Source organism: Olea europaea, chromosome 17, assembly GCF_002742605.1.
Source record: "Olea europaea var. sylvestris chromosome 17, O_europaea_v1, whole genome shotgun sequence".
NCBI lineage: Eukaryota > Viridiplantae > Streptophyta > Magnoliopsida > Lamiales > Oleaceae > Olea > Olea europaea.
Window position 1 is genome coordinate 11836442 of NC_036253.1, and position 12455 is coordinate 11848896.

The following is a 12455-nucleotide window of genomic DNA, read 5'->3' on the forward strand; positions in this document are numbered from 1 at the left end:
GAGTGTGATCTGCTTTTCAATTATTATTAGTTGAAGAAACTTTTTTTATGTTTTTTTTTTTTTTTTTTTTTTAGTTGTGGAAACAGCTGAAGCAATTTCAGCCCTCCCAATCAAAGCTCATTTTTTTTTGTATATTTATTTTCAATTACATATTCACACTGTAAAATATTTTATAAGTAAATTTAAAATTTATCCCAACTTTTTATCCCTACATTTCCTAAAATTCACTATTCCAGCCCTCCCAATCAAAGCTCATTTTTTTTTGTATATTTATTTTCAATTACATATTCACACTGTAAAATATTTTATAAGTAAATTTAAAATTTATCCCAACTTTTTATCCCTACATTTCCTAAAATTCACTATTCAAAATATTGTGTTTCTCAAATAATGACCGTTGACGAGTTTAACGTCTTAAGTTATTCAAAAATAAAGGAATAATTTTAAAAATATTGTAAAAGTGAAGCCTTTTTGCTATACAGGTAAGATTTGATATTCGGAAGTGAAAAATTCCTAACTGTAAAAACTTATATATCGAGATTATAAGACAACTCCTAACTATTCAGAACAATAATATGATAATTTATGGACGTTGGTTCTGAGCATAATCAACAGTATTGTTGGTGGGCATTGGAGCTTTATGAATTGACTAGTAAAGGTCTAGCTTCTAACCCTTTGCGATTAGTTCATGAGAACAATTTTATTTATTAAGGCTCTGTTTGAGCCCCATTAATTTGAAGAAATGTATTATAAAATAGTGATTGATGAAAAATGTGTATTTAAAAAAAATGAAAAGTTTTTTATTTGAGTGTAATATTATTTTAATAAAGAATTGTGGTTAAAAATGAGTACCGTAAAAAAAATAATGGAAAAGAATGAGAAAAAAGGGATGACAAACGGGGGCTAAACGTAATAATTTGTGTTTCTTTGAGTTATTTGAGAAATTTCAATTCTTCGACTATGTTTTGATTACTTTGTGGAAATTCACTAAAATAAAAGGTGTGGCTTATAATCCCTTTGTGATTAGTTCATAAAGCCAATTTATTATTAAAAATGATAATTTGTGTTTGTTTGAGTATTTGTGAATGTGAATATATTGTTTTGGTTTTAAATTTCAATAATGTTTTGAGTAGACATATTACACGAATTGTGTATTTTATCTATAATCTATAATATATTAAAGTATAGCATCAAGGGAGAATCATTTTTTGAACGATTTTAACCCCCTACAATTCAATTATTTTAATAATATCTTACTTTTTCGTTTTTCGATTAGTAATAAATACTACATAATTGTTGTCGGTTATAAAATTTGTGTTATTAATTCTTAATTAATTATTTATGAAATTTGTGTTATTAATTATTAATTAGTTAACATTCATATTAATCTAAATTCAATGAATTTTCACTTGATGAATCTTGAATTATATGAATATAGAATTATTATAAATGAATTTATTCATATTAATGTATCTAGAAATTTTAATGGGTATTTAAATTTATATATTAACAATTAATTTTTTATGTATCAAATATAATATAAAAAAATTGTTCATTTATAGTATTTCATCATTATAAAAAATTTGAATCATAAAAAGTGAGCTTTGAGAGTATAATTTTCTTTTTTTAAATTTCTATACTAAATTTTATTTTCTTTAATGTGTCCGAAACTTGTCAAACCCTCCAACAAATTGGTACTAAATATTATTTTTATATCACTTATAAAGTATTTTAGAGTAATGTACAATACACGTTCAACTTTGACGAATCATCCTAAATGGCAATAGAATGGAGTAAAAATATAATCGGGCAGTCAAATGGTTAGTTGGTACGTGTATTAGGATCAGAATGAGTCGTGCATTGTCTCAATGAAGACGATATATACATATTTCAACGGTGGTTTAATTTTCCTCCACCAACATTGGTCATGGAGAGAATCTGTTATTAGGCTCAACTCGATGCAATTTTCCTTTTAGCTCTTTCTGTCAAATAAAAGGGAAATCCCAAAGGGGCTTAATTATAGGATAGTACATTTTGCATCTCCTTTTAAAAGTTACTTATTTATTTATAAATTTAGCCCCTATTTGAGCTTCATTCTTTAAAGAAAAAAACAAATACATTTTTAAATAATATTGTAACATTATTTTAATTACACATTCTTCAATAAAATAATATTACACACAAATCCAAAACTTCTTCTCATTTTTTTTAACCACATATTTTTCATCAATACAGTATTCAAAAATTCATTTTTATGAAAAGAATGGGGCACAAACGGGGGCTTAAACAATAATTCCCATCTCCTGAAACTCCAAAGGATAAATGACACCTGTGTTTCCATTTTCCTAAAATATAACACAAGATTATAGAAATGGTAACAGTAAAATTAAGAAAGAAGAAAGATTTAAATATGGCACCAAGGGCAAGTATAATACACATCAAATCACCTCTATTACCACTAATTCAATTCTTAAAATCCACAAATTTTTTAAAGAAATACCAAAACAAGCAGTTCTTATCACAGTTTCCTCTCCTTTTTCTATCTCAAGAAATAAACTGAGCCAGATACATACACAAGGCTGACAGGAAATCAGTATTTTTTTTCCCCCTTATTTCTTTCTTTTCCTTAACAATTCTTTACTGTCTTCTTACTGCTTCTAATATCTTCTCCCTGCATCAATGATCAATCTGTAGTCATCGGTTGAGTCATGCAGCACCTAAAACGGGCCTTCCTGACAGTTGTCATGATCTCAGTCTCTGCATGCTCAAGCATTCTGACTACGTCACTGAAGGAGGGCCTAACATCAGGATCAGCATCCCAGCAACGGGTCATGATCCCACTGAGAACTGGAAGGCAGTCGTTGGGGATACTGGGACGGACGCCTTTGTTGACAACAGCAAACGCAGCCTGAACAGCAGTCATGTTCTGGAATGGAAGCAACCCTGTGATAAGCTCCCACAGGACAATCCCAAAGCTATACACATCAACTTTCTGGGTATAAGGCCTATGCTGGATCATTTCCCTGCAAATCAAAACCAAAAAACAGTAACTAACTCATAAGAAAACAAGATGCTTAAAAATAGAGTAGAAAGACTACTGGGAGAAAGAAGAAAGGGAAAAGAATTCCAAGTATCAAGTTCCAACGTTTCAATGGGAATAAAAAAAATCAACTGCAACAGAAATAAAATCCCCTAAAAGAGTACTGTTAGACAACTATTATAAGCACCATTGTGGACTCCAGGCATCTTCACAGATGCAAGATGCACTAACATCACCCGACTTGTTGCAGCTTTACAAGCATTAACATTTACACATTAAGGATCAGAGCACAACTCCCAAAGATTTAGTGACCTGATTTCTTCAGAATAGTTGTACAACCATACTGAGAAAATTGTATTCACAAAGTTGTAGAACCAGATGGAAAAAAGATTAAGCCCCTGTTCGGGCTCCATTTTAATTTTAATGTAATTTTCTCTTTCTTCTTTTTAACCACACATTTTTCTATAAAATAATATCACACGTAAATCCAAAACTTTTCCTTCATTTTTAACCACACATTTCCCAAAAAATCACTATTCCAAAATATATTTTTCCCTAAAACCTCATTAAAATGGAGACCAAACAAGGGCTAAATATCATTACTTAAACCCATTACATTTCCAAGAAACATCAATTAGTATTACTGGCACAGCAACAATACATCTGCCAACAAAATTGACAGCACTAGGTAATAAACTTACCCTATCGACTAGAACTGATGCCAACAATACAACTATTTGTGGTTGACAACCTCAAATACACTGTTGTTCCCACTGGCTTTTCTCTACCCCACCATGCGTTCCATATTCACTGCAATCCTACAACAGCCCCATCCCCCAGCCACTAACCCCAAAATTTTTCACCACATTATCAGCTAATTGCAGAAATATAGCTACAAGACTGTATCACAGGCTAGTAATTGTTCAGCAACCTCAAAAGATGTGTATAGCTTATGCAAATATCAGAATACTTGGCGAACATTTACTGGACGGCTAATATAATAAATATTTAACTAATCTTCGTGTTATATTGAACCACTTGATCTAAAATCTAAGCTATTTAAAAGGGCTGCATGAATATCATTTAAATTTTATCTTCAACACGCTCCCTCACATGTAGGTGGGGTCTATTTTTCCGCATCAAATCCTAACGCTTAATTTCATTAAGGCCTGTTTGACCCACATTCTTTCAAAAAATATATTCTTAAACAGTGATTTGATATCATTTCAACCACATTTTTCAATAAAATAATATTACATGCAAATTCGAAATTTTTTCTTATTTTTTAACCACACATTTTCCATCAATACACTTTTTAAAAATGCATTCTTATGAAAATAATGTGACTCAAACAAGGGCTAAATGGATGGCAACGAGACTAAAACCGATGCTTTGTGTACTCTGCTACCATGTTGAACTAACTGATCTAAAAGCTACTACAAAAGGTCACAAGCAGATTCGTAAAATCTCTTAAACACGTTCTTAATTTAAGCAACATTATAGGCACCTCTATATAAGGTCCATATCTGAACTGATCATATAACTTAAACTAAACAACATGAATCCAGAATTACAGTAAAATTATTCTCAAATAAGTAATTGGCTGAATAAATACAGAGTCAAAATAAAGTAAAATGAAGGACTTAGTTTTCACTTATTTTCTCATAAACCCAAGAGTCTTGCACAAATTACCTTATTTGCTACTAGTGAACACAAAATATGTAATTGCACAATGTTGTATTTATCCCCGTTTGGTTTAGCTAAAAATTATTGTTTTAATAGATTTTGCTAAAAGTTGATGAGATATGTAATTAAAAAATTGATAAAAGTTGTGAGTCCATGAAATGTGTGATCGAAAATGAATTTGAGAAAAAAATGAATCTAAAAAATGGGGGCTAAACATGGCTTATTATTCACCTGAAGGTTGCTATTAAGAACGTGAGTGCAATTGCTGTATTTTTTTGCCTTTGTATATATGTGTACTGAATGAAAAATTACAATAAAAGAAAAGCAAGAAATTCCAGAGAGATGCAATGCATTCGAGAGGCAGGCACTCTCCCCACTTTCTAACTCTCAATTTGTGCGCGAATGCCTTCAACAGAACCCCCTAACCTTATATCCTACTAGACTTATTTATGAACTTCCCAAACTACCCCTCTCCCTACTTTAGCTAGCTTAATGGAATTATTAACATGCCTTTGGGGCCTATCAGTTACTGATCCCGTTAATGATCTGCCAAGAATCACAGTCTGGATCTATTTTTCATAGGTACATTGGTTTTCATATTTTTCTTAAAATGTTTAGAATTTATATCTAACAGATAATAATTTACAAAAGAATGATCAACAAACTTATAAGTAATGGCTGAAGATGGATGTGTAAGGCTTAACTAATGGCGCCTGTTCAATGATTTGGCTAAAAAATCCTCAACTTTGGGGTTTATTCTATGGCCTTCCTCCTCATGCAAAAATATCATCAATATGCACTTTTGATTCACTCTTCTTACAATTCACACTTTGGAGCAAGTTCATAGCTAGAGCCAGTCTGGATAAGTTAAACCTTAGTAAAGTACTTATCACTATCCTTTACATCATAATTGACCCACATTTTGAGGCACATGACACTCGATAAGATGATAGTTTCCTTCCATCTAGACCTGCTTTCTGTACCTTACCTATTTCCTTTGTCTAACAACTACAACTTTAATTTTTTACTGCAAAAAGTTGAGCGCAAATATGGTAACATGAAATTCAATAACAAATAATCCAGTAGTCCCTCGTTAGATAATAGCCTTTTTCGACTATTGATGTAGTACATCACACCTACAATTAATAATTTCCTACTACAATCATGTTTTATCTTTTCTAAGAGTTTACCTTTTCAATCATGCCCCTTATTTCAGCCTCATTCTTCTAAAAATTCATCCTTTTAAAACTTATTTTCAATCATGCATTCTTAAATAAAATAATATTACACGCAAACTCAAAACTTTTTCTTAATTTTTAACCACACATTCTCCATCAATCACTATTTAAAAATGCATTCTTTGTCTCAAAATGGGTTCAAACAAGGGCTATGTTTATCTTTTTAATTTTCTTGTATAGTTGTGATAGGACTTTTATCTTTTATTTGATTAGTATTATACTTTCAGATAATTTCAGTTTCCTAATATTATTGGAAGTATGGAATAATTTTACCTAAAAATTTAAGGGCATTGTACACTTTTCATATGATTAATCATTATTCAATTAATATCCAAGCAAGTTTTTCCAATATTCTTCTTAGTTTATTACATAATTCTTATTACAAGAATTTCATAACGCTTCCGCACCAAAATTGGTATCAAAGCGAGGAAATTGCCTTAATCTGATGGCAGACACTGGTCCTAGTGGCAGTTGAACCGTCGGCGAAGAACGGAGGCTCGACAAACTCGAACAACGAATCGAGGGGATCGACGAAACCTTCCACGACATCTCGTAGATGCTAACTGCATTGAGTCTTGAAAGAAATTGAGAGTCCATGGGAAAGCAAGCTGACGAAAAATTTGCAGACTTTAACTGCTATGAATGTTGATTGCTTCAAGAAGCTTAAAACACAGCAACAAGTGGCTAGAGAGTTTCCTCGAGTCCCAGCTAAGTTTGAATACACGCAAGATATCAAGGATTCTGCAAGGATTTATGGGGAAGATATAAAAGAGTCCAATTTGAAGTGGAAGAATATTTTGAAAACACGATGCACCATCAACAATAAAGTATGTAATGTGATAGTAAATCATGAAAGTAGTAAGAACTTGGTATCCAAAGCATTGGTAAATGCTTTAAATTTGAAAATTGAAAAATATCTTGCTATCAAGCTTCATGTTCAAAGGGGGCAAGAAATTCAAAACATACAGGTATGCAAAATTTCACTCTCTTGGAAAATGCTATAAAGATGAGAATCATGGGATTATATGTAACGTGGTAGTTATGGATGACTGTCATATACTTTGGGGGACAACCATGGTACTGTAACGTAGATACCACTTATATAAGTCGAGATAACAGGTATATATTTTGGTGGTACGATAAGAAGATTGTTTTGGTGTCATATGACGAGCAATTTGTGAGTACTAGTGCAAACAAAGAGAAAAAGATCCATAACGCAGATGATAAAGTTCAAAAAAATATGATTCAAAATAATCAAGATGTTAACATCTATGATACTAAAATAGAAAAAGAAAAGCATGTGCAAGTTGAAAATTCGAGACCTGCTAATTCCTCGAATGTGGAAGCTACAACAGAAAACTCCAAGATCGAATACATTAGAGGGAACCAGATTTGAAGGAGAATTGCAAGAATTTGCCAATTATGCATTCAGTCTCCAGTGTGCCCTGGAGTATCTAACACCAGGTGGTGGTGTTACTTATGAGGAGGCAACTTTGGTATCTGATATTTCTTTGGTCAATAAATATGGAGGAACTGGTGCAAACAAATCTGGGTCAAATATTGAGGATTCCGTGGATTCAAGAATAACTCAAGAAGATAATAATTCTGGTGAACTATTAACGAGAAGTACTGGTGATGAAAAGTTATTAGCTATCGTATCTAAGGAGATTAACCATGCTGGGGATTTCATATCAAATCTTTGTGTATCAAATTATGAGAACTCATATTCTGTCGAGGGTTTAGATGTTGTGGTGGAGAGGGATGCTCCCGAACCGTTTTCAAACCTGACAATATCTGCACGTACAGGCTTTAGTTTGGAGTGCGCGAATCGGGGTTGAACCTTAATGCAAAAAATGATAGTGTTGAAAGCAGGAATGATTTTTAATGTTTCAATTGGTTTTCAGAATATGCAAACTGGGACTAGCAATCCCAAAAAGTCAAAAAATTTCATTGTTATTTGCAGACACAATGATTGTGATGGAAATTTTTGAGTATTTTCCTCCCGATTGATTGATTTTCTTTTTCTTCGACCAAAATCGAAGACGAATTTTCTTCAAGTGAAAGGGATTGATGAAGTACATCACAACCACAATTAAATAGTTTACTACTACAATTATGTTTTATCTATTCTAGGAGTTTATTTTTTCAATTATGTTTTATCTTTTTAGATTTCTTGTATAGTTGTAATATGACTTTTATCTTTTATTTGATTAGGATTATAATTTCAGATAATTTCAATTTCTTAATACTATTGGAAGCATGGAACAATCTTCAGTATTGTAAACTTTTCATATAATCAATCATTATTCAATTAATATCAAAGCAAGTTATTCCAATATTCTTCATAGTTTATTACATAATTCTTATTACAAGAATTTCATAACGCTTCCGCACCAACTTTTCAGTGAGGTGTTGACTTTATAACCCTAAATGGGTCAATGGATTGGGCCTAAGAGAAAAGCAGACAAGCTCGACATTTAACAATTTCAATGACAGTGGTAGCTATAATATGAATTATTTCAATATGAGACCGTTAAGTAGAAGTTTTCTCAAAGTTTTGCTTAATACTTGGCCAGGGGTCGGCAATGGTATAACTGTTTCCAGAACTAGTACATTTAGTAATTGGGCATGTATACTGGATGCATTTAAAGTGAACTGAAAACAACAGATGATATACCTCTACTATAGATAAAACCTTCAGGAAATTAGCTACCTTACAAGATTTATCAAAAGAATGCATCTCCTCGCAATGTTCGGGAGAATTGGCTGAATTTATTTCAACTTTCCTTTGTATCATACCATCAATAGTCCATCCAAAAAGAATCCACCATGATCCATCTACTGGGCAAGTGGTATCTTCTCACTAAATTGTTTGTCTGGAAATTTAGTAATAGTGCCAAAATCTTTCAAGTAGATTCATCAATATCCAAACATTTATCTCGTGATGTTGATGACTTGGCAACTAAAACTACATCTTCTCATGGACTAACATGATATGGCCGTAAAACTAACGAGCATTGGAGTTCATTGGACAACCACACAAACTTCACATTTCGACATAAAGTCAATTTTACTTTAGAATCATTCTTATGAATACAAACATTTTCATCTTTATATTTTAAAGTCTCCTCCTGTTTTAGGGTTCAATGCATTTCTGAAATTCCGAACTGGTCAAAATTCGTATCCAAACCGTATGGTACCACTGGAACATTGCCAAATATGTCCATTGCAGAAGACTGGAGTGTTCAAAAATCAGAGCTTCGCATCTATTTATTTTTTTACTTCAGTTCTATGACAGGCGATTAACACTCCAGAAATATATTGTTAAGACGGTTCCCTAAACCCATGCAATCCAATCCTAAATACTTCTACTCATCATTAAGTTCGTTCTACCTTCGAAGATATGTTTTCCGGAAACTACATGAGCTCAATATTTTATATTTTGAAGTTAATAACCACAAATAGCTGAACAAGATACCAGTTGAACTGTTTCTTTCGAAGGCACTTCATGAAAGTCATTCAGGTCAAAAAGGCATAGATGTAAAACTTGAAAATTTTCTCAAAGGGAGAGTAGAAGCAATCGTATGTTACAACCACAACATTAGGGACAAGGACTCCAAATAGTAAACTAACTCAGAGAAACAGGGCAGGACCAGAAAGAAACTTGTAAATTGAGACTAATATGGTAGCCTATGTCCATATTCAAGTGATTAAGCTTCAATCAGCAAAGAACTATCAAGCTGGATAGACATGAACATCAATTAGTTATTTAAAGATTATTTTTCTCTACGCTTCTTTCTAATCTGTTTCTTCTAGACCAAGGAAAAAACAAAGCATCTTAAAAACTCTCATTTCTAGTCTTTTATTTGATACCATTTTAAGTAAATCTTCTTGCATTGGGGTAAAAGGATCTTAACAAATTATGCACCTAGCCATAAGCCAAAAAGTTTTATACAGGCCATGAAACAAAAAGAATGAGTTTTTTCTTATTTTCGTGAGAATTACAACTGAGGCATCCTTAAAAATAAAAATACTTAAATACATGGAAACAAAACAATTGGGGGATCGCCTCACAATCAAGAAAGATTAGTGTAACATATAGAGCATTAAATTTTACTAAGAAGCATAAAATTTTCTTCTTCTTGAGTCATCCATCAAAGATCCGCTTCCTCCACTCCGAAGAATTGGGTTGTAAAAATAATTCAACAAGAAACTTAATAGTTAAATATAGCTATCCACTAGTGAAGGATTTCCCTCAATCAGAGGATGAGATTCCAAAATAAATGGCTACGAAGAACAATTCAGAACAGCAATGTTCCTCTTTGACAGAATAATAATATACCCACCACTATGGAAATGTAAATATATACACCATCAACATGTAGTCACCTGTCATTCTGCTATTTGATTCAAATTGACACAGAAGGCATTCAACAAAGACCAGTATTAATACAAAGGCCTAGCCGTATAGGATAGGCTACGTATCACTATGTAAGGCTAAATAAACTGATAAAGCATATATCTGTAAGCTCAAAGCATGACAGATGTCGATATTCCGTTATACATTGAACTTCCTTAACACCTCTCCTAATTCTTTCAATATTCTATGTAAAGCTGTTAAACAAACCAGTGATATACTTGTCACTTTTGGACATTTCCAGTATATCTCTATATATATATATATATATATATATTTCTTGTGTTCGTTTCTATAGTGTTGAACCATATTTTATCTCTGGTGGAATTAATAACTGTAGTAGTGTATTCTTTGTTTGGTAATTTTGTTTCTTTAGTTCGTTGTTCATCTCTTCTTCTTCTTCTTTTTTTTTTATTAACAAATTTGATTATTGTTTCTCTTATTTAACTATATGTGCTGAAGTGTTTTCATAGTGTTTATTTTCAAATTTTATTATGTAATTTCTTAGGTTTCTTTGGTTACTTATTTAGAACAAGTTTTTTCTTGTTGGTTGTTGAGTTTTCTTTGTGTAGTGTATAAATAATTTATTTTATTTTTCTTTGTATACCAATAAATATTCCTAAAAATAATTACTCATGAGTAAAAAGTTGGTAAATAGTAACATGTTACTAAATAACATATGTAAACAGAAGGTGAACAAGCAAACATTACTAGGACCAGAAATAAGTTGATCAAAAAAGAGAACTCATCGAAGATCACAGGAAGGAACTTACGGGGCCATCCATCTGTATGTTCCTGTCTCTGGTGTCATTCCTTCGGTCTGCACCTCAATACGAGCAACCCCAAAATCTGCAATTTTAATAGACTTGTCCGCAGAAATTAGAAGGTTGTCTGACTTCAAGTCTCGGTGAATCAAATTTAGTCCATGTACATATTCCATCCCCCTAGCCACATCCAAGGCCTGCTTTACAGCCAATTTCAAAGGCACTGATCGGTTCATTCGCTTAGTCAAGAACTGACGCACTGATCCCCCCTTTGCATATTCTGTCACAATACACCAGACCATGGGTTTACGGCATGCACCAATGAAGCGAACAATGTTTGGATGCTTCAGTGTAGCCAGCATCATCACCTCCTGCTGAAACTGCTGCTCCATCAAGTGCGCTCTCTCTGCATCATTCTCCGGCCTCTCCAAAAGCTTAATTGCAACATCCTCACCATTATATGTACCCTTGTAGAGCTTCCCAAATGCCCCCTGAGCAAAAGCATCCCCCATGTTAAGTTTTCTCAAGTCAATCGTCCACTCATCATAATTTCCAAGACCCTCAGTCGGATATCGAGCATCCATCAAAGCTTGAGCCAATGCATCATTGCTCAGCCCATTAGGGGATCTCCCACGATTGACACTTGCCGCTACTGAATAGTTTTTAACACGCTTGAGGCCCTGGTGACCTAATATGCGTGTATGGGAATCATTTGATCCAACGCTGCTGTTGTCCATTGACATGGCAACGGAACCTCCTCCATTGCTCAACTGCAAGCTACCATAACTATCAATAGACATGTTCGAACCCTCATTGAGCTTCTGATAAAAGTTCTGAGAGAAATCGTCTTGATTATTGTTTATGCCCATAATTCCAGTAAACTTTGTACCCTCCAACATATTCTTTTCTCTTTGTCAACACAGCTGCCGAAGCAAAAACTCTTTAGAAAATCGTATATCTAATGCATGAGGATTTCCAAGCTCAGAACCTCAAAAGCCAAAACCCTACAAAAAATTGATACACTAAAAAGAATCAACTCCGTAATAATAATTATCAGCGAAGTCCAATGCTTTTTATGATCTTTCATACAATAACTGTACATTAATTTATGGTTTGCTCCATTTATATATTTTCCTCCTTTCCTTTATTATGAGTTTAAGGTGAACAAGCAAACATTACTAGGACCAGAAATAAGTTGATCAAAAAGGAGAACTCATCGAAGAGGATAGGAAGGAACTTACGGGGCCATCCATCTGTATGTTCCTGTCTCTGGTGTCATTCCTTCGGTCTGCACCTCAATACGAGCAACC

The 12455-nt window shown here is 33.0% G+C and overlaps 1 protein-coding gene across 1 annotated transcript; it reads right to left on the reverse strand.

Annotated features, from left to right (window-relative positions):
• Positions 1 to 2386: 2386 nt before the first annotated feature.
• Positions 2387 to 12183, reverse strand: LOC111366332 (serine/threonine-protein kinase HT1-like). Its single transcript, XM_022987076.1, has 2 exons — positions 11155 to 12183; positions 2387 to 3023 (listed from the first exon to the last, which is right to left on the reverse strand). The coding sequence occupies exons 1-2, from the start codon at positions 12042 to 12044 to the stop codon at positions 2684 to 2686; spliced, it is 1230 nt and encodes a 409-aa protein (XP_022842844.1). The 5' UTR covers positions 12045 to 12183; the 3' UTR covers positions 2387 to 2683.
• Positions 12184 to 12455: the final 272 nt, after the last annotated feature.